Genomic DNA, 22,031 nt, shown 5'->3' on the forward strand with positions numbered 1-22,031 from the left:
GGCACCAAATTCCCTTAAATCACTTTTCTTCCCCGTTCTTATGCTTACTTTAAACGTTACCAGGTCATCTTCATCGTGTCTACACATCTAAATATATTGAGTTTCCACCATATGATCGGCATATTAGATATTGACCTTAACAAACTGTTGAACATGTGTACCTAATGAAGTGGCCGGTGAATGTTGTCATAGTGAAGTGGTCGATACATATAGTGAGTTTTTTGGGGAGGGGGGGTTACCACAGGAGGGATATATTTAAATTGGACACAGGTACAAAGAGCGCATGAGTGCAGTTGCCCAGTGTAGTTCCATTTACTGTTTACGAGTTTCTCCACTTTTACTTCTACTTTCTCCTTCGCTGCTGTCTGCTCTGTGATGTCAACAGAAACCGAAACGTCGCGTGAGCTGTTTTAGAAATGGGAGGAAGCAAACGAGATGTGTCATGTATCCTGGAAACGGGACAAGTACACACACCGCTGCGCTCTGTCATGCGCACTGAGAGGCAGGGAGAGGCGGGGAGGGGGAGGCTGAGCTGGGCTGTGTCCTGAACTGGAATTTCCTCACGTCTTCTACCCGAGCCAAGTTTCACGTGCGCTCGTGTGTTTACCGGGCCAAATTCACGTGTGCGAGTCCCCCGAGTCTCCACCTCTGGACTGGAGAGGAGGGTACCCGAGCTCATAAAAGTTTAGCAGGAGTCCGTGTCTGTAAGAAATCTTAGGAGAAAGTGTCACGGAGAAGTATTTTCCTGTGAATCTGCTGGGTTACATAGCATCAGCTTCGGGCGTTTATTTACTTCAGAGCTGCTGTGAAGACTGGAAATCAGAAAAACAGCAAGATAAGGTGGATAACAGTCAGGTTTCCCCCAGCAAGTTTGAAAGAAGGAAGATTTTTTGTCTTTGAATTAAAATGTAAGTAAAACTAAAAATTTGAATTTTTGCGCTTTGGTGTGTTCACTTGTGACTGGCCTGTTAGTGTATACAACTCTAAAACAAATCGCTGTTTACATTATATAGCTATACAACCTGCAATGTTATAGGAGCTACTTTTAGGTTCAGTCCTAACTATATTTTATCTTTTTTTAAATCTAATTTATTTATTTATTTGTTCGTTTAATCCCATAAATTACACCTTTCCATGATTACCGCCGTCCCCGTGTTGTTGTTGGGTTTGTATGTCTTTTAGCTGGTTTCAGTGTATCAACTCAAAACTTTACCAAAGCTTCCCGCACGGTTGTTTTTACGTGTGTGTGTAGTTATGATTCATTGGTGTGCAGGGGTGGTAAGGGCTCCAGACAGTGACAGCGCAGTTTGGCCAGCACGAGTTCCAGCCTCACGTGGACCCGTGTAGTAAACTGGGCAGGGTCCGAGCCGGTTCCAGCGCCGCCCGGGCATGACTCGTTCTCCCGCCACTCGCTTGAATCACTCCGCCCCCTCCTCTCACGCCGCGTCATACGCGTGACTGAGTGGATGGAAATGGGAGGGTGTGAGGAGGATGGTGTCTACAAGCTGTGTATTCACCCTCTCCCAAACTGTTTCCTTGTTTCTGATGTTTTACTTCATTCTAGGTGAATTGGATTTATTTTTGGCTCCCCAGTTTTTCCCAGTATAAGGAGTCATTTTAAAGCCCGTGTTTATTGAAAGCTTTGTTGAAAAAAACAATGGACTTAAGGTGCCAGTGAACAGTTATCAGGTTGTGTTGATGATTTGCTTCTCTGCCTCATCTGCACTTCTCTTCATCGTCATTATTTTCATCACTTATTAAACTCTAATCAGAGTGACCTCTCCCCCTCCTGCTGTCCTCAGCTGGATAATCATGATGGGAACTGCTTCTCATGATTGTTCCCTGAAAAGAAAATCCTGGGAATTCTGCCCAGTACTTCCCGGATGGCCTTAATGACATCCACCTGAGACACACCTGATTCCTTCCTGTAGCCTTCGCAGTAAAGTGTTTGCTGTTTGTAAGTCCCGTCCAGATCTGCAGATCTGGAAATAGGATTCACAAATCACCGCCTCTGATTTTTAATCTGCAGGGGGCCTGATACTGCCACCTGGTGGTGATTCTCGGTGTTTGCGCTGTTGGTCGCTGCTTAGGACTTGTCCTTACATGTCTGGTTGAGATTATGCCCTGGCATGTACCAGTGATTCAGAGAGAGGGAGGAGCGCTCAGTGAGTCACTGCCTTAGTATAAAAAGCTGCCCAGTGAGACCAGTGTGTTAGTTCACTGAGGAGCTTTACGCTGGTTTGAAAGATGGTGAGACTGATTTTTACTTTCATACTCGAGACAGTATCAAGTAACTGAGATGGATGCACTTGTAATGGATTACAGAACTCATTTTGCTTGGTTTAGAATAAGACTGGCGCAGAAGTTCCTCTCCTCTCAGAGAAGTCACTGCATGTTTTACTTGTGCAACATTTCATCAGCACCGAGTGTCTGGGAGGATTAGTCTCATCGCTGGAGATGCTTAATTAATGGAGACAAAATTAACTTTCAAATATGTCATGCCTGGTTTATTATTGTTGCTACTTTTTTAAAGCAAAACGCCAATCAGTGTTACTCTAACCAGAGATCTTCTGTCTGTTTCCATCAGTGTAGAGTGATGGCTTCTCACAAGCGAATCTTGGGGGTTCTGAGAAAAAGACCAGCCCGGAGAAACCTGTTTGGGCCTGTGGACCGAGAGCAGCTACAGGTGGAGTACCAGGCTGCCATGCGTAGCGACCTTCAGGAGGCTTCAAAGCGGTGGGGCTTTGACTTTAGCTTGGACAAGCCTCTGGAGAGCAGTGATTTCCAATGGGAAGGTGTCCCGAGCACTAGGGTGCCTCTGCTCTACAGGTCCTGTTTGCAGGATCTCGGACAAGCTGAAGGCCAAAGGTCAGCAGCGACAGTTACTCCCAAGAGAGGGAGGGTGGAGACGGCACAGAGCGAGAAGGAGAACATCCCCGGTACGCCGGGGAAATGCACGCACAGCCAGGAGATGCTGGAGAAAACACCGGAGAAGGGCGAGAACACGGGGCTGAAGAGGAAGCAGACGAACATCACAGGTACGTGTAGCTGAAAGCGAGAAGTCTCGTCATTTTACGTGAGAGTGCATGAGCTTAAAATTCCTGCGCTTTATCCCAACAGATTTCTACCAGGCTAAAAGAAGAGTAGTGTGGATGCCCCGCAAATCCGGCGAGTGATGTTCGGTGGAGAAACGCCAATATGCCAAGAGAACCTCACAGACAGGGCCACGCTCAGGAATCACACGTCCCGCACAGACTCTGGCCGTGCACCCAGGAGGGACCTCAACCACACGTCAATACAAAACACTTAATTAGGGTACTGTAGTCACTCTGAGGAGATTGGTGTTTTTTTCCCTCAGTGGCAAGAATGCGACATTTGAGCAGAGAAGATTAACAGTAATCTCTGGAATCAGTGGATTTACACTCATTTGGGGAAGGGGGGGGGGTGCCAAAGTGTTGCCCGACTGCACATTCAGCCGCACTGAAAGCACATTCACATCCGCTGGAGATGTGTCGATTAAAATCATCCAGCCTCATCATGTCTGTGAGCTGAGAGGACAAAGCTCTTTGGCTCCGTAGTTCAAATCCATTATTGTTTTTCTACAGCATTTTTTCTACATGTGTATCACAAGGGTTTACCAGTCGTCTTCTTTTTTTTACTTTCCGAAGTATGTTATACTTTTTATGTCCAGCTGTATACAGTGCTTTTATCGACCATCTTTTAATCAAAGGAAGATGCTTGAAGAGTTCTGACATCTCAAACACGCAGTTGCTTTGCTTAGATTGTAAAAGACAGAAGTGCCATCATGTCCTCTTCCATCCTTTTCCATCTACTTTACGTCAGCTGATTTTTGATGTCCTTCGGCTGCGCAGACTCTGATACTGATAACGTAGACTAGGAACACTTAAACACGTTTATTTAGTTATATATGTATAAGAGATTTATCTATAAAGTTAAATATGGCATTGTCAGGTAGCATAATCATTTAAACTGCAGTATTGCACATAAACACCCAGTATCAAGTGCCTTTACTGGCATTTGTTTTTGGTATTTAAAGTTCCTTCATCATAAGTAAATGTATACTAAGCTAAAATGTCACATTTATTATTTTCACTGTGCAATCTAACTAATGATATGTTTTGGGGTTTTTTGCCTTAAATTTGTTCTTTTTTTTCCCTCTTGGCACTTATTTATGTCTACATTAGCAAATCCTGCTGCTATGGGTAATATGAATGGGTGTCACTGTGACGCTAACCCTCACCAACAGAAAGCTTACAAATGCTCCGAAGCCGAGAAAATAAGCGAATGACCCCAAACAACGAATGCACTTCTGTTTGTAGATGCTTGCGCACATTTCCTCTGTATTGTGTTTTGTTCAAGGCTACAAGTGAAAATCTGTCCTTATTTATTGTTAGATACGATGTCATGTGTTAATTTAGGTTTTGTTTAATTATTATGAAATCCAATAAAATGGTCAAATGAACCGCCTTGTGTCTTTAATGTGTCGTCACTTTACTTTTTAGTATCAGCGGTAAAACTGTTCCTTAGTTTGGTTGAACCCTTGCAGTGTTGTGCAACAGTACAACAACTTGTCATTTCTCCATTAAGGCCATTATACACTCACTGGCCGCTTTATTAGGAACACCTCGCTAGCACTGGGTTGGATCTCTTTGTCTTCAGAAGTGCATTAACTCTTTGTAGCACAGATTCAACAAGGTGCTGGAAACAAACCTCAGAGATTTTGGTCCATGTTGACATGAAAGCATCACATATTTGGTGCAGATTTGTCAGCTGCATATCCATGATGCTCTATCACATCCCAAAGATGCTCTACAGGATTGGGATCTGGTGACTGTGGAGGCCACTGTGGTGTTTTTTTTTTTATGTTAATCAATTGGCATTAAGGGGCCCAAAGTATGCAAGAAATCAGAAAATCGATTTCTTGCAGAAATCGAGACTCCTGAAACCAGGCAACATTTATCCAAACATCTAATGTCCAAGTTTGGTGAGCCCGTGCAAATTGTGGCTTCAGTTTCCTGTTCTTTGCTGACGTCACTGGCAACATGGTGTGCATAGTTTGGTTGTAACGTTGGCTGTTATTTGAGTTTCTGTTGTCTATCTGTTCAAACCATTCTCCTCTGACCTCTGACACCAATGAGGTATTTTCTCCAAGAGAACTGCCGCTCACTAATGTGATATTTTCTCTTTTTCCGACCATCAGACCATTCCCGTAAAGAGGTGGCTGTGCAGCAAAATCCAAGCAGATCAGCAGTTTCTGAAATACAGCAGACCATGCCACATTCAAAGTCACTTAAATCGTCTTTCTTCTCTAATCTGATGCTTAGTTTGAATTTCAGCAGCTCCTTAGTCTGCATGCATAAATACATGGACCTGAAGCCATGTGATTGGCTAATTAAATATTTATGTTAAGGAGAGGTTGAATACACCCTAATAAAGTGTCCAGTAAGCGTGTTAACGTATTACCTCTTGCTATTATTGGGCCACGATCAATAAGTAATACAATAATTCAAAAATAACAACACACTAAAATCAAGTGTTGTTGAAGTCTATTTTATTTATTATACCTTCCAGTTCTTTTACTTGTTTTGTTCTCAGTTCCTCTTTGAAATCTATTCCAAGTTTGTTTTTGAAGACGACGATGACAGCGTGTTTTACGCTTCCTTTTTAGAGGGCGTCCCTCCGCGGAGACACATCCTGACGCACCGTCAGGCACAGAGAGATCTGAAGTTGGGTGAATATATCCTCGAGTAGTGCCGAGTCATGCAAACTGGCTTCTGCTGTTGTGATACCACTTTTTTTTCTTCACTCTTTTGTGAAGTAGGCAAATTACGAGAGCGAGTCGGCGCTCTGAGGCATTGTGTACTTTGGCACAACATCACTGCAGTCCCACACCAGCACAGGCGAAGTGCGCGTGTTTGTACTGGAGTTAGTTTAGGTGAGTGGAGCGCTCCCTCCCTCCACTCACCCCACCCCCTCCCTCCCTCCTCTGGCCTTATCAGCACGGGGGCACCTGCACGCCTGCGCCAAGCTCTCCCAGCCCCTCCATCATCTGTCCCTTAGCTCCCACATCCATTACAGGGCAGGACTGATAGCATTTGCATGTAGACCGAAAGAGGGACAGAAAGAGAGGGAGGGGGAGAGAGAGAGATGTAGGAGAGTGAAGCAGGGGGAGGCGGAGGGAGCATATGACACAAAGGAGAGGGAGAGAGAGAGAGAGATCGGAGCATTAGAGATAGGAAAAGGGAGAGGGAGGCTGCAGATATCGATGGTGTTAACGATGGAGCGTTAGGATCCAGGGAGGTGACAGTTAGCCAGACCCACGGCTGGGGGTAAAGACATTTGAGGAGGGGGGACTCCTCCTCGGTGAGCTCAGGGGGAGGCGGAGGGAGGAGGAGGAGGATGGGCCTCGAACACAGACTTGCAATGGCACTGCAAAAATTGGATTAAAGCAGTATGGTAACGTTTTCTGATATCCTTTTTTTTTCTTTCCTTTTTTAAATTTTTCATTTTCATTTTCCTGCGCTGCTTGTGTCTCGTCCTCGCGTGCTCGCTGGCATCACGTCCCCGCGCGTCTCCCGCTGAGTGAAGAATGCACAGGCATCACCCTGTCCTCTTGTTTTCACGCCATAGACATCTGCCATCTCCATCCTCATCCTCACCGCTTCTCTCCCGACCTTCAGGAGTCTCGGCTTCATCCACAGCGTCGCTCCGTGGATCTTTTATTATTATTATTATTATTATTATTATTATTATTATTACACGTTTAAACAGAGACACCGCGTCAGGTTTGAGCACCACCGCAGCCGTCGCTATATGCCGATTTGCGCTTTTTTTTGGTTGCCCACTTCACCCCCTCTGATCCTGCGAGTGATAGCCACTCAAAAAAGCATCCCACTTTTTATTCATCTATTTTTTTCAGAGATCAGGAAAAAAATGATTTGTTGTTTTTCCATCACGGGGCTGCAGTCATGCGTTTTCCTCTCCATCACACCGTGATTGTAACCTACTTTTACAATCACAGCGCGTGCTCATTTCACGCAGTCGCGCAGATATAATGTAAAATAAATCCTCGCGCCATCCCGCAGACAGAAACGAGAGCAGTGCTGTGAGAAATATCTCACAGCACTGCTCTCGTCATGTGTGAGCCCAAACTCGTGTCTGAGGGTCTGATTGCTGCGTTTTGACGTCAGGCGGAGAGTCATTATCAAACGCGCCATCTGCCAAAGCCGCACATAAACATATAATACTGACCAGGGAATCCCCGCGTGGATCTGTCAACGCGGGGTCTCGTCGTGTAAAAGGGATTACATCCTCAGGCTGTTATGTTTTTTGTTTTTCTGAAGGAAAAGTCAGACGAAGGTTCAGGCAGAAATAGATTTACATACACGCTCAGCGTGTCTTTAGCATTAAAGTACACGCCACGTGCTGCACACCTTCGTGGGTTTACATGTGTAGTTTGCTTCGATCTTAACTAATCGTCATCGTCTTCTTCTCCTTCTTCGTTTTTTGAGGCTCAGCAGGGCAGGAAGCATCATCTAATTAATGCATGGTGGCCTTTCTATGTGGTCTCTAATCTCTCCGCTAGATCGGTTAAAGCTAATATGCCCCGAGTGGGCAAAATGACACATTTTGACAGTCCCATCGAAGGAGGTTTATTTATTTTGTTGAGTGATTTTACTGAGGTTACTCAGGTGTTTTGTTTCTGGCAGTTGAGATCTGGAAAATATAATCTGCAGTTTAGAAAAACAGAAGAAATTTTGTTTCCTGCAGAAAGTAAAGATTCAAATACTTTACATTTTGTCTGTTTCTGTGAAGATAATTTTTTGAATTACACACAACTAAAAATGAACTGAGTGTTTTATGTATGCGACCTATATGATGTACTTTAATTATAAACGAAGCATTACTGTTTTATTGTCATACAGCACCAGTCTTGAGCCAACCCTTGTCTCTTTATATTTTGCTTCGGCTTTCCAAAGGTCTTTCAAAGTTTGTTCTCACTTTCAGTCCAGTCCTTGTACCTTGTGAGTCATTCAAGAACAAAAACAACATCTCACTCAAGGGATGAACCAGTGTTGTCTCTATATGTGACAGAACATTAGCAAAGAACCGATTTTAAATTGCATCATATCTAATAAATATTTAATAATAGATTTTTTAATAAGTCTAATCTAGGCACTTTGTTACTAGCAGCCTGTCACAACAGCATATAACTTGTTTCCATTTCTTTAGCTGAATCTTTGAATAATGCTTAATATAAAGTTTAAAGGAAGGAAGGAAGGAAGGAAGGAAGGAAGGAAGGAAGGAAGGAAGGAAGGAAGGAAGGAAAGGAAAGGAAAGGAAAGGAAAGCCCTGACACAGGACCTAAAAGATGCATCTGACCTTGAATGTCCTTCAAGTATCCTGGATATCCCTGAAGGCTACTTAAAGAAATTACAAGAATTACAAGAAAGCTTGAGGAAGAGAGTTCAGGCGGTCATAACAAAATATTGAATTTCAAGCTTGTTGGAGTTGTACAAACTCTGTTTGCCTTAATGTGCTGTATTTATGTTAAGTTTGCACATGTAAATCACTGCACCTATTTCCCATTAAAAGACATAGATATAAGGAGTGGCTCAAGACTTTTGCACAGTAATGTTTATGTGAATATAACACCAATAATAACAGCCTGTGTTGGCACCACATGTCTGCAGATGAACTTCTTTTCTTGTAAAACCCAGTCTGTGAAGAGTCAGCTACAGTGAAGATGTTTCTCCAGCGCCGTTTATCTGAATAACCTTTGTTATCTCTACTTTTACACTTTTATACTGATGAGGCTCTGATTCCTTAGTTTGACTAACACCTCTAATGTATCTGGAGCAGTTGTAGCTCTCTTTTCACCCCTGAATAGCAAGTCACTGCCCTCTTGTCCCCTCAGCTGGACAAGAGTGAGGTGGCAACTCTAGGCCTGCCCTCCACTACCAGCCATGGAGGCTCTGACACCAACATCAGCATGGACGGAGCGGGGGCAGCAGCGGCGGTGGGGTCGGTGTCTGGGGGCATGGCGGGGGGAGCGGAAGGTGCTGTGGCCGGTGAGCCGCAGCGGACACGTGCTGCTCTGGAGCATCTGCAGCAGAAGATCCTAAAGGTCACCGAGCAGATTCGCGTGGAGCAGGAGGCGCGTGACGACAACGTGGCGGAGTACCTGAAGTTGGCTCACAACGCGGACAAACAGCAGGCGTCCAGAATCAAGCAAGTGTTCGAGAAGAAGAACCAGAAATCGGCACAGACTATTGCGCACTTACACAAAAAACTAGAGCACTACCACAAGAAGCTGAAGGAGATAGAGCAGGTAAGTGTGTGCGTGTGCGTGTGCGTGTGTGTGTGTATGCACGTGTCTTTCTTCGTGGTCTATTGGAACATTTATCTTATGAGTGACTTGAACAAGTGTTCAGTCTATCTTTGGGAGCGCAGTGGAGTCCAGAAATAGACTGATGATTTCCCAAACACTTATTTAAACCAGTGCATCCCCCCTGTGCCTCACCTGATTCTTCACAGGGACTGCTTTCCTCATCTGTGTTATGAGGGTTAAAACTTACCCTCATAACATGATCAGCTCTCTCCTTTAGGATCCTCCACTTCTCTGCTTCCTCATTCCTTTTCCCCTCTTCACAGAATGGGCCAGCCCGGCAGCCGAAGGATGTCCTGCGGGACATGCAGCAGGGACTGAAGGACGTGGGAGCCAACGTTCGTGCTGGGATAAGTGGATTCGGAGGTGGAGTAGTTGAAGGGGTTAAAGGAGGAGTTTCTGCTCTCACGCACACGGCCGTTGTCTCCAAGCCACGAGAGTTTGCCAGTCTTATAAGAAACAAGTTTGGCAGTGCTGATAACATTGCTCACCTAAAAGACACGCTAGAGGACGGAGTTGGGGGCCACGCTGAAGACACCCCCACGCCCCGCGCCCTGAGTGGAAGCGCCACCCTGGTCTCCAGCCCAAAGTACGGCAGCGACGACGAGTGTTCCAGCGCCACGTCTGGATCCGGAGCGGGCAGTAATTCTGGTGGGGCTGGTGGAGGAGGAGGGGGTGGTATGTTAGGCCCAACGATGGGGAGCCCCAGATTGGACGGGCACCACCACCACCACCATCACATGCATAGTTCATGGGACTCTTTACTTGAGGGTCTGCAGGAGATCAAGGCCAGCCAGACGCACATGGAGGACGCCATCGAGGACATGAAGGGCCAGCTGCAGAGCGACTACTCTTACATGACTCAGTGCCTGCAGGAAGAGAGATACAGGTAGATGTCCCTGCAAAGAAAAGCAATCACTAACGTGCTACACTGAACATCAAGATGCAATTCACACAAGGAAAAAACAACTCAGTCCCCACTGCTCCTTTTAAAATCATCATTAAATATGTACTTTAGAGCAGGGGTGTCAAAATTAAGGCCCAGTCGCCAAAAGTGGCCGGAAAAGTGCCGTCCACTAGACGTTATTGGAAAATGTGAAGGAGGGCATCGGGTTTGAAATTTCTGACTACATTTTCAGAGCTTTACAGCTTTTCCTTCTGATAAACACCTCCCCTCTAACAGTGCATGCAACACAAATTAATTATTCACTTAATAATTCATTATTAATTAAGTAATAGATAAACAACAATAGCACTCAGAGAGCACAACTCCCCCTGAAGGTCAAGGAGTATACTAAAGCTTTTGTTTTGCAACATGCTGTCTGACCTTTGACCTATGACCTTAAAGCCTTAAATGCTAGTGTATTTTATTATCTTTACCCAGATGATTGGTGCAGAATCGGCCAAAATCTTTGGCTTCAATAAGCTGCAATAACTTCAGATTTTGACATTTCTTCATGCAGTGTGTGATTTTGTCATCGTGATCAATTAGGGCATCATATTGAAAAGAATTACAAGCGTGTTCTCTCCATGCCCTTTCAAATGTTTTTTTTTAACCTTGGGTGCTAGAAAATGAAGGTCAAGGTCAAATGCTTAGCCAACCTAGGTAATCATGTCATTCAAGCCTGTTATACTGTTGTGAAGATTGAAGATCCATAAAACACTGTGGGTAATATAAAGTTTATACTGATTTTTACATTTGGTGTGACCATGACCAGATTTCCTCCCAAATGAAATCAGCTGAGCTCTTATTGATCTCTACCATCACACAAAATTTCAAGATGGTAGAGTGGTAGATGGTAGAAAGCAACAAACAACCAGAGGATGAATTAAATACAAGGAAACTTCTATTTTTTTGCCCTCTACTAAATGTATGTTTTGTACAATGAGTCCACAATAATAAAAAAAAGAAAAATAAATGACATCACAGGGATTAAATATGTAGATAAACCATGTAAAACAAGTTTGACATGCACGCTTTGGAGTACAGTGTGTGCTGCGCTGTGTGTTCAGGTATGAGCGACTTGAAGAGCAGCTGAATGACCTGACGGAGCTGCACCAGAATGAGATGACCAACCTGAAACAGGAGCTCGCCAGCATGGAGGAGAAAGTCGCCTACCAGTCGTATGAGAGGGCGAGAGACATTCAGGTAAAAACAAAGACTCCGATAGATCGTTGGAGACTTTGGAGTTTGCTAGAAGTTGGGATCAGAGCTGTGTGTGGGCAATATGTTTCTCCAAAACCTGTATATGCTTCAAAGACGTGAACGTACAAACTGTGTTTACTGACTGTGATTTTCAGAGGTAGTTTCAACTCTGACTAAAGCAGTTGAATTAAGACATTATCATTCCCTGTAAAAGGTGTCTTAGATTTTCAGGCCTTTTAATGAGGTTTTGAAAAACAAAATCGCACTAAGTGGGTTCATTTCTTTGGGATCTGCACACACAGGAGGCAGTCGAGTCATGCCTGACCCGCATCACCAAGCTGGAGCTGCAGCAGCAGCAGCAGCAGGTTGTCCAGTTAGAAGGAGTGGAGAATGCCAACGCTCGAGCTCTGCTGGGGAAGCTCATCAACGTCATCCTGGCACTCATGGCCGTGCTGTTGGTCTTCGTCTCCACTCTGGCCAACTTCATCACCCCTCTGATGAAGACCCGGGCCCGCGTAGCCGCCACCGTCCTGCTGACATTGCTGCTGTTCGTGCTGTGGAAGCAGTGGGACTTTGTGGAGCTGTGGCTGCTGCCCAGCTAAACTTCCTGAAAGACACTCTACAGGAGGAAGAGGAGGAGGGGATCAGAGAAGCTGATTCCAGCTCAGTTCGCCATCACTGAAGGGACCCAGAGACTGAAGTGAAATGAAAGCCACTGCGGCGAGTTCCCTTTGAGTTTGAAGGCGGAGTGAGAGAGAACAAAGCACGGCACTTTTTAGTCGAGACCCGGCCTACAGGGAGCGCCGAGAGGTGTTTACAGAGCAAAAACAAGTGAAATTCTCTGCTTGCCAAGTGACAAAAGACATCCTTCCCTCTCACCCACATGTACCGGCACTGATGACCAACCGTCGATCGCATCGCTGTCACCAAAAACTGAGTTTCTTGCAAGAAATCTTTGGCCTTTTTCTAATGATTTATGATACATTCATTACAAAGACAGGAGTAAAAATAAAATGCCCGATCATGTTTGCTGTAATCTTCATGTTGAAGCTAATGTGTATTTGAGAGGAACAAGGTGTTTTTTCTTCTTTTCTCCATGAATGTTATGTGCTCATGCATGTCCTCATATGTGCACTGAGATGCATCTAGCTGGCATGAGTTAACATGTCATTACTGACAGACTGAATCTTCTATAACTGCCATTTTGGTGTCAGAATTGCAGCGCGGATCTGTCGTATCTCCACTCGGTGTCATTCCCGGTTTGTTTCACATTCTTCTCTGGTGTTGAAGCAGTGCTTTTTCTTTCGTTTTCCTTTTTTTTTTTTCTCTTGCAAATGAATGAATAGTTAAAAAAAATCTGCTACAATTCACCATACTGACTCAACAGTGTAAAAATCTGCTCTGTCCACAAATGCATTTTCATATTATATCTATTGTAGAACTGCTACTATCCACAGTGTCAACTTAACTGGCATGTTCAAAGTTTATATCCAGTTTGCAAAAAAAGAAAAAAAAGAAAAGAAAGAAGAATTATTGCTGTTTTATTAAACAATGTAAGAAATAAATGATTTCATATATTAGGCTGACCTTGATCCATCTCCTCATCGTCCTTCACGCCGACACCCGTTTGTTTTTTTTACTTTTAAAAACGTATTTGCATATGCAGGCACCAAAGTGTATTCTCTTTTGATTGCTTATAATAATTGTAAGATTATTGCATATAAATGGGTGGTTTTGCTGTTACAATGTGAATGCATGGGAAGCATAAAAAAGCAGCAGAGAGTGGATAAAGCTCCAGCTCTGACTGTGTGCATAATCATCGGATTACCTTTGGTTGGAAGAGGTAGGCCCGAAGGACGGGTAAATGTTAGTTTGCGGTGAGCTTGGCCATCCTTTTGCTCCACCCTTGACCATTGCATACAAACAAAGTAACATAGATCTTCCATAAAAGTCAGATATGAAGCATGGAAAAAGGGAAATTTAGGAGCTTCCAGTGTGAAAGAGTCCCATAAGCTGATTGATCTTAAGCATTTAAACACATACACATACCTTAAGGGAGCATTTGTAGAATGCTGTTTCAGACACTGTTGGCATGTTTATGGATCACAATTACTGATTCATATTTTTTTCATTTGGGAGTGGCGGCCACGCCCCTGATCACTTTACTGTTAAGGCAAGAAAGAGATTTACATTTGATTATGAGCACCATCCTTGGCTGGATCAGATTATATTTCTAAGAACACATTAGTGGTTAGGCCTCGGATCAGCTGTGCATCCATCTGGTAACCTGATTATTTCAGTTCTACTTTACTCTCTTGGCTCAGCCATGAAGCTAAATTCATGAAGCTGCTCATAACCTTCTTTTAATCAGAATCACCACTCCCTCTGGAAAAAATACTATATAAAAAAATAATAATAATAAGCAAGAGAACCAAAGCATCTCAATTTTGTTTTGTCTTTTTAATAATTACTGTCAGGCAAAACCCATATGACCATTACATTTATGACAGGTATTCTTACAGTACACGACAGAACTCAAGGGGATCAGAGCTGGTGGCATGGCCACACCTGACCGCTAAAAAGTAAGACATTCATCGTCATTAGATTGTTCCAACTGTCACAGAGTTCACAAATGTATTTTGCATTTGACTCGTATCAAACACAGTTTTTCTTGACAACCTAGCAAAATCTAAAGACCTCGATAGAAACAGCAGAGTAGAAAACAAAATAAAAAAAGACAACAGAAAAAAAACCCCAAAACACATTGTATATAACAAGCAGAAGAATTCCTGATTTTCTTAAATTTCCTGTCAAGATGCGAGATGTACAATATATTGCTTTCAGGTGCTCAACTCAAAAATGGGTACCCCAAAAAACAGATAAAAGAAAGAAAGAAAAAGAAACCACACATTCTTCGGTATCTACCCTTTAACTCGCGCCCCGTCTCCGGCAGGTTAAGAGAGGCGGCATGTCCAACCCAGGCTCAGACCGGTCTAACCGCAGGAGGAGGAGCAGACACTTCAAGGTGTTACGGGAGCCGACAGCAACAGCTCCTCCCGCAGCTTTCCACTGAGTGTCTGATACTCGTGCTTTTTGCTTCTTTTCATGGAACAGAGCGGCTACAAAATAAACTAAAAACAAAACCTATTCGTGTTCACTGAGAGCCTTGAGCCTAAGACACAGTATCCAGTCACAGCAGTACATCTGAGGGAGAGGACATGATGAGATACAAATGACACAGGGGTGAGTATTAAAAGTTTCCATAACTGATGTTTCACGATAATTAAAAAAGCTGAGCAGAAGGCAACATGGAGCGTGGACCATCAGTGCGGTCGCTGGCAACGTTAAAAATGTGTCGCTTCATGTAAAGCTCAGCGGTCAAACGCGCGATTACGTGTAAAAATGCACATCGTCAACATTACTGTGGCCAAACGCTCCAAAGTCCAGAATCCGTGTTGCCTTTTTAATGTAAAATGCTGTCTCGGGGAGAGCGCCTGGTTGTTCCCAGACTCAACAGACACGAGCCTGATGGTTGTTGTTGTTGTTGTTCAGCAGGACAGAGTCTGACCACAGTCTTCAGGCCAGGAATCAATACGCTGGTCCTACAGGCTGAGAAACCTGGGCTTCATTTACGAAAATGTTTTCTTACAGAGTCAAAAGTAAGACATAAACCCAGAGCTTTCTGATCTACTAGCTATGGCAACATTACTCACCACTATCATACTTCTTATCTGGATTGTGCTGCTAAAATGTTATGACATCTGGGAAAGCATCAGAAAACCTTTTCGTGAATGCAGCCCTAAGTTTCCACGCACAGGTTATCATCACAGCGAGAGGTACCTAAGCAGACCTCTGGGTATAGAAGAGAATATAGGCCTGAGTGTTGCACACTTCCTCCACACTGCAAACCTTCATCTCAGAGTCATTACAGTGGACCCAGAAACCTGAGGATAGCAAATGCACATTAAAAAAGATGTTAAAAAAACAACAACACAGCAGAACATTTGCATCTTAAATAAACCACAGGATGCTGTGCGCTCTTCCTCACCTCCTTCTGTATTGTAGCAGTATGCGGTGTAGTGCCCTGAGCCGAAGCCTTTACCATGATGCATAACTACAGCAGACAGATCGTAGGTGTAGCCTCCTCTGTGGACAGAGTGACCTGAGCCTGTGCAGCAGTATGGTTTGATGTTCAGAACCTGGTCAAAGGCCACATGGACGCCGATTTTCTCCCTGTGGTTCCGCCCCGACCATCTGCCGTACAACAGGCGATAGTTAGTGTTGCTACACTTCACAAGCCTCGTCTTACAAAAAAAATAAATAAAGGTCGAGCACCCCAAGTTCACAACGCAAACAGAAAAAACAAGATCAAAACTACAGGAAATCCTGAAATTTCTTTGAGAAATTTCAAAGAACTTGGTTTGGAAGTAAAAAAAAAAAAATAATAATAATTATATATATCAGCCTTTACAGAAACTTGCCTGAAGCGTTTGAGGTGCAGCCGGAGAACCTGAGGTAAACGGTAGATCAGAAGCTGCTTACATGCTTCTGACAGAACTAAGGGTTTGTGGGATGATTTCCGTCTTCTTTCTGAAACCATGAAACAAGGAGATCACAGGTTACTGATGCGAGGCTTTGTTTCCGCTGCACAAGTGACGCTTTCTTGCAAAATCTCAGGCTTTGCGAAAGTGTTGTGTGGCTCTCTCAAAGCTGCTAGCCTAGTTTTTAAGTCACTGCCTCCGCCGGAGCTGTGAGCAGGAGATTAAAGAGCTTCTTAGACAATGAATAAATAAATAACACCGTTGGCTTCATTAATCTGTTGAAAGCATTCAGTCATTCAGGTAAAGGTCACTTTACACACAAATGCTCCTCACGGGTACATTCAGATGCACCCACAGTTCTACAGTGTACTCTGTATGCACAGCATGGGTGAAATCTGACAATACATTACCTGACAAATCATACTTGAGGTAAGTGTTTACACTTTACTGATGTTTATTTGATGATTTGGGACCACAAGACTTCGCACTTCAGTAAATACAGCAGCTTTTACCTCACCTCCCTGAAATGAATCACTTAAACATTTTTTCCTGATAGATCCTGTCTCCATTCCAGTGAAAACTTCTAACTACATAACTGGAAAATCTGTTTTCTAGTAGCGGGGTGACTAGTTGTTCTGTTTACTTAGAAGAAATGGCTACTTTAGTAGGAAAAATGCAGGAAAACAGAACACTAGTAGTTGAATGCAGCTTACATTTCTGGATGTATGCGAAGCCGGCAGCCTGAAATTTGTCTCAAAATCCTACGTGACCATGTGATGTGATCTGTGCGTGCCAGGCCATTCGTGAGTAGGAGGATGTCTGTAAAGTTTCAGACATTTGTATGCACAGGAATTGTGAGCAGCTGATCAGTATTCATTCAATATTTATTCAAATGTGGATGTGCGCATTTGTAAAACAGTTTCGCGTGTGGTAAAATTGCTTTGAAATTGCGTGGACTGAAGCACCTGCTTGTGTGTTCTCAAACGCTACACACACATCAATACATACATTTGTAAATCTTGCTTTATGCATTTGGATCACACTGAATGCATGTGTAACACTTCGGAGACGAACTTCTCTCCATCCTGAAAAATCAAGTCTTTTAACTGATAACGTCGGGAAACACATGCATGCGGTCGTAATCCTGTGCAATCCTCTTCATTTATGCGACAGTTTGCATGTTACTATTGTGCGTCTGATGAGAATGAAATGACAGCTTTTAATTAGTCATGACCCGGGTGTGCGTTTAGTTCCGATGCCATCAGATTAACAGGAAAATGTTCTGAACGCTTCATTTTTACAAGTTGCTGTCCTGACATTCTCAGTTATTCATAGAAATACCTCGCAAGAAAAACTGCATTGACCTTTAAAGAAAAAGCAGGGTCCGGAGTCAAAATGAATAAATCATGAAGGGAAATCTATAACTTTAAGTTCCACTTTGGATAATAACTTATTTAAAACCAATTCCCATTAGAATCCAAATTGTGTAGGTATGGTCCACTATCCAGTTCTCTGTCTGATGAATCAAGAGAATAATTTAACTGCTAATTGATATTTTAGGGTTGATAAGCAGCTTTATCAGAATGCATCCAAGTTGTCATATAATAGGCAGATATCCTGAAACAATACAGATTTATTCAACTCGAGCTTAAGAAGCAAAGTCTTATCAGCTAATAATGAACTTAAGACGAGCTTGGCTTGTGGTGCATTAAACATTGTACTGACTGTTGCAGTGGTTGCAGGCGTAGATGCTGCCTTCAAGAGCCTCCATCTCTGTAAACTTGGACAGCATCTCAGTGAGGGTGCAGCTACGCTGGTAAGCCGTCGAGCTCGAGCCTTTGTCTATGCTGTGGTATCGCTCTGGAAACTCCAAAGACAAATCCCAGAATGGCTCTACTGTGTTAGACTTGTGCTTACAGGATAGGCATGTCACCTAAAACATACAGAGAAGAGGAGGAACACAAGCAAAGGTGAGTGTGACGACGATTCCAAGTTTCAGCTGTAGCAGAACTCTGGAAAGTGGTTCAAACAAATAAATAAACTGATTTAATAAATGAAACAAAAATATCTGCCTGAATTACAAATCCAGACACTTCCCCATTCTAACTACATTCCAGCACAGGTTTATGCTCTTCATACATGATCACAATCAATCAACTGTCTTCTTTGGCTTGCTCTTCCAGGCAACTGCTTAACCCACCGTGTCTCTGCATTTTATTCTTTAATGCAGATGCATGCCTCTTTTTTATTACTAAACTCACAATCTTAACTGTGATTGGTCAAACCCTGCAAACAGAGCTGAACAGATGCAGTTAAGACTTTTTTTGTTTGTTTATTTGTTCACAACACCAAAAACACATCACCTTGAAGTGGATTGAATTTTGAATTTTAAAAATTAAATCGCAATTAGAACTGCAGAGTGTCGCCTTTGAAACTGCTGGACTTTGGGGGGAGGGTGTTCTGTGTAATGCGTGCATGTTGCATGGGCGTTTTGGGTACTCCACCGTGCTCCAACAGTCCAAACACATGGATGTAAGGTTAGCTGGTGATTCTAAAGCAGCTATAGGTGGACATCACAGAGACAATACACTACAACGCACCATTGTAGTGTATTGTAGTGTAAGTCTGGTCCTCCTCATGCACCACCCTAAATGATTATAGGAATGTGGTGATGTGACATCTAGAGCAGGGCGATATGACCAAAAATATTTATCACGATATAGATTTGAAAATTTGCGATAACGATATAACTGACGATAATTGACACTAGACAAAATACTTTACAACTCCACAATTTTATTAGTGCAAAAAAACAAAAAACAAAACATGTATTTTCACTTAAACAAGCAGCTGTTTTTTTGCATTAAAGTTATATAAAAACGTAACAGTGCAAATGCAAATTCCTCGCTGACAGTTCAACCAAAAAGCATTTCCAGTAGAAACTGGCCGACATATCCTCAGCATAACCAAGTATAATATCCACAAAACTTAAAAAGAGGTTATACACACACAATACAGTAATATTATGTTGAAGCACCGTATGTATCACTCCGCGAGGCTCCTGCCTAAGATAGCCGTAATGCGCCGACAATCCATCAAGCGGTGCGGCTTCGTAGCTTAGCAAAGTCGTACTAAAACATTTTCGAGCGCCGTGTACATAAAATCGTTTTGAGGTCAGTAAACACAACCAGAATTCAAACATAAGGCACACGGGATTATAATGGGCACTGTCGATTTTCAGAAAAATCAAATGATTGATTTTAAGTGTGCCGTATTTACCAAAAAACACGGTAATAATGACGGCCCGCTAGCACGCTCTACCAAAAATAGTGCTTTGTTGTGTATCTGACGGACGAAAGCTAAACCAGTTCCACACCACTGAAGTTGCAGCATTTTTACAAACCAATTCTGGTTCATCCGTTTCATTCAACAATCCGCTTTCGCCCTTGTCATTCTCTGTCGCCGCCGTGCCTTTTTCGCCATGTGCGTATGAAAACAAAGGCACTGCGCACGCGCATTTTACCCATATTCTATCGTGATATTTCATTTTCTTGTCGTTGCCCAACATTATACCGGTATTACCATGAACGGTATGATATGGCCCAGCCCTAGTGACATCACAGTTTTTTCATGCAACCACAGACTTTGATTAACTGGAAATCTGTATCCATGGCATCTGTATCTGCAGCACAGTGTATAAATTTCAGCTTATATATAATTGATATTAACTGATATGGGCCTTTGTGATTGGTAAGAGCACCTAAGTTGATACCTTTTACTGATGTCAGTGGCCGACGTTTATCTGATGTCTCATGTGAATTTTCTCAGTGTTCAAAGTTAACTGGGGACTAACTGAAGGACAGCTACAGGAGCTGATTACACCTCTTCAAAACAATGACTACAGCTTAACTGTACCCGGTGAAGCATGTTTTTGCAGAAGCATCCCAGAAACAGCACCTACTAAAAATACCACTGGGTCATTTTTTTCTCCTTTTTTTTTTTATCTTGTCTTCATCTTGTAGGAAGGAAGTTAGACCCAGGAGAGTAAAGAACATGGTCAATTTTCAAAATAAAAGGCATGAAGACTAAAACGCTATCCTTTTACTTATCACTTATTAATTAACATTTATTACTTATTTTATTATCAGATTTGTGTCTCTGGCACAAAGGGGGAATATAAATATACAGAAATAATAATGAAAGCAAAACAAAACACAAAAGTCAAAATCTTGGCATTAGCCCAGAACTTCACAACAGACATGCAGAAATGGAAAGCAAGAGGGAAAAGAGATAAATACACAAACAAAACAACCTACATCACACTGGACAACACTGACTGCATGCAGTTATAAGTTAGGAGTCTCACCTGGCTGAGTAGCTGCCCGTGAAAGATGGTGTTGAGAACCTTTAGCACTTGCTTGGATAGTTTCCTCTTTGTGATGGGGATGACTATCCGCCTTTTGGACCCCTCTGTGTCCAGCTCCTGCTGCACCTTGTCCAGCAGCTCACACAAGAACTCCTGGGCATCCTGCTGGTCGTATCCACGGAAAGCTGGGATGAGGTTCCACACAGAGTGCAGCATGGCAAAGGGAGATACTAAAGACCACCGGCCTGACCACATGACCCTGAAAAGCGTATGTAACTCATGGCACAGAGACATCTGCTGGCGGGTGGAGCAGCGAGGAGGAGGCGAGACGCTTTCCTTTTTCCCCACGGGCAAATTCCAACAGCCCGCCTTCCCCATACGTCCAAGAGGGTATTCTGCCAGCGCTGTGTTACCACTGCTGACCACACCTCCTGTCACCCCCTTCATCCCCTGGGAGTGGTTGGTCTTGGCAAGTAGCTCCTCAGTCTCACACAGGTCCAAAGTGAGAAAACACTCCCTGAATTTCTGCAGGTGGCTCAGCACTTGCAATATTGAGTTCATGTAGCACGTGTTCCCCAAGTTGCGCAGACCGGTGACCCCCGGAGCGAGTCTCCGTCGTGTGACTGCATGCGTGGAGTAGTATCGCCTCAGTCTGGCAGCTTTGCCATTCTGAGAAGTCTTGCGGGACAGGGTTAAAAGTGAAGGCTTCTTTTGGGCAGGAGGAGGAGGTAGGCGTTCTGGAGGGTCGCGAAATTTGCGTGGAATGAGTGTGATGGTTGAACGTGGCGCCTGAGTAAGAAGCCTAGCACTCTTCCTGGGAGGAACATTGCCAAGTTCTTCCATGAGTCTCTTTTTCACCTCCTTCTTTTGTCTTCTAGCTTCCTCGAGTTTCTCTTTACGCTGATTCTGGAGCTCCTGATGTTTGCTGATCCACATCCGGAGCATTTTCCCCAGGAGTGCTTTCCTCCTGTGCCGCAAGGCCAGCTGCATGGCGGGCTGCGGCCCACTTTCCCCAACCCAGGGAGTACACTCCCCCCCTGTTGAAGAGCGCAGTGAGCGCCTACCCGGGCTCCGAACAGTGGAGAGCGCCCCTCTGAGGAGTTTGAGGTCACCCTCTGCGTTATCGTTGAGTACATAGTCTCCACAGGCAAAGCAAAAAACATCCAGCTCTCGCACCTCCATAGCCAGCGGATGGTGCGACTCCTGAAAGTGTTTGAGTGAGTGCTCCTCCATAAACCGTCCACAGGCCACATGGGAGCACTTGAGGCAGGCCCACACCGAATCGGTGGTGCTGCAGTCGACACAGTGCCATTTTTGCGGATTAAGGATCGAATGGTCTTGGCCTAGGCGAAGGCGTACCACGTGCTTACAACGATCCATTGCTCCAGATACACATGTGGCCTCAGCGATAGGACACACGTCCCGCAGCCAAACAGCAACTCATTCTGTAGAGGAAGAAAAAAATAAAGCAAGATTACTGCTGATAGCAGAATCCAGTGTTTTTGTTTTCTGTTTTTCTAATGAAAAGACTGCAGTGTATAAGCAACTGTCACAAAACAAAAAAGAAAG

General features: G+C 43.8%; 3 protein-coding genes across 10 annotated transcripts in view; 2 read left to right on the forward strand and 1 right to left on the reverse strand.

Moving 5' to 3' along the window:
- Nucleotides 1-587: 587 nt before the first annotated feature.
- Nucleotides 588-4,483, forward strand: cdkn1a (cyclin dependent kinase inhibitor 1A). Of its 4 annotated transcripts, none has more exons than XM_086292386.1 (3): nucleotides 588-908; nucleotides 2,588-3,038; nucleotides 3,121-4,483. In XM_086292386.1, the coding sequence occupies exons 2-3, from the start codon at nucleotides 2,597-2,599 to the stop codon at nucleotides 3,174-3,176; spliced, it is 498 nt and encodes a 165-aa protein (XP_086148512.1). In that variant the 5' UTR covers nucleotides 588-908; nucleotides 2,588-2,596; the 3' UTR covers nucleotides 3,177-4,483. The 4 variants fall into 4 exon arrangements, with proteins under 4 accessions (XP_086148512.1, XP_086148511.1, XP_086148509.1 ...); XM_086292385.1 differs by lacking the exon at nucleotides 588-908 and adding an exon at nucleotides 2,172-2,250 and having other exon boundaries at nucleotides 2,347-3,038; XM_086292383.1 differs by lacking the exon at nucleotides 588-908 and adding an exon at nucleotides 2,190-2,250.
- Nucleotides 4,484-6,133: 1,650 nt separating this feature from the next.
- On the forward strand, nucleotides 6,134-14,307 carry tmcc2 (transmembrane and coiled-coil domain family 2). The gene is made up of 5 exons (XM_086292393.1): nucleotides 6,134-6,477; nucleotides 8,939-9,352; nucleotides 9,676-10,298; nucleotides 11,423-11,558; nucleotides 11,858-14,307. The coding sequence occupies exons 1-5, from the start codon at nucleotides 6,475-6,477 to the stop codon at nucleotides 12,155-12,157; spliced, it is 1,476 nt and encodes a 491-aa protein (XP_086148519.1). The 5' UTR covers nucleotides 6,134-6,474; the 3' UTR covers nucleotides 12,158-14,307.
- The window catches only part of usp49 (ubiquitin specific peptidase 49), a 9,824-nt gene continuing 1,779 nt past the window's right edge, over nucleotides 13,987-22,031 (reverse strand). For all 5 annotated transcript variants that reach the window (XM_086292391.1, XM_086292387.1, XM_086292390.1 and 2 more), the window contains 5 exons: nucleotides 20,463-21,907; nucleotides 17,822-18,029; nucleotides 16,037-16,145; nucleotides 15,604-15,809; nucleotides 13,987-15,499 (listed from right to left, as the gene is read on the reverse strand). In XM_086292391.1, coding sequence (XP_086148517.1) covers nucleotides 15,396-15,499; nucleotides 15,604-15,809; nucleotides 16,037-16,145; nucleotides 17,822-18,029; nucleotides 20,463-21,842 — 2,007 coding nt within the window. In that variant the 5' untranslated portion in view covers nucleotides 21,843-21,907 and the 3' untranslated portion in view covers nucleotides 13,987-15,395. The remainder of the gene's footprint in view (nucleotides 15,500-15,603; nucleotides 15,810-16,036; nucleotides 16,146-17,821; nucleotides 18,030-20,462; nucleotides 21,908-22,031) is intronic.

Source organism: Aulonocara sp. 'chitande type north' Nkhata Bay, linkage group LG5, assembly GCF_057382095.1.
Source record: "Aulonocara sp. 'chitande type north' Nkhata Bay isolate Kocher_YH1m ecotype deep benthic linkage group LG5, A_spYH_male_GT1.1, whole genome shotgun sequence".
In the NCBI taxonomy this organism is placed as follows: domain Eukaryota; kingdom Metazoa; phylum Chordata; class Actinopteri; order Cichliformes; family Cichlidae; genus Aulonocara; species Aulonocara sp. 'chitande type north' Nkhata Bay.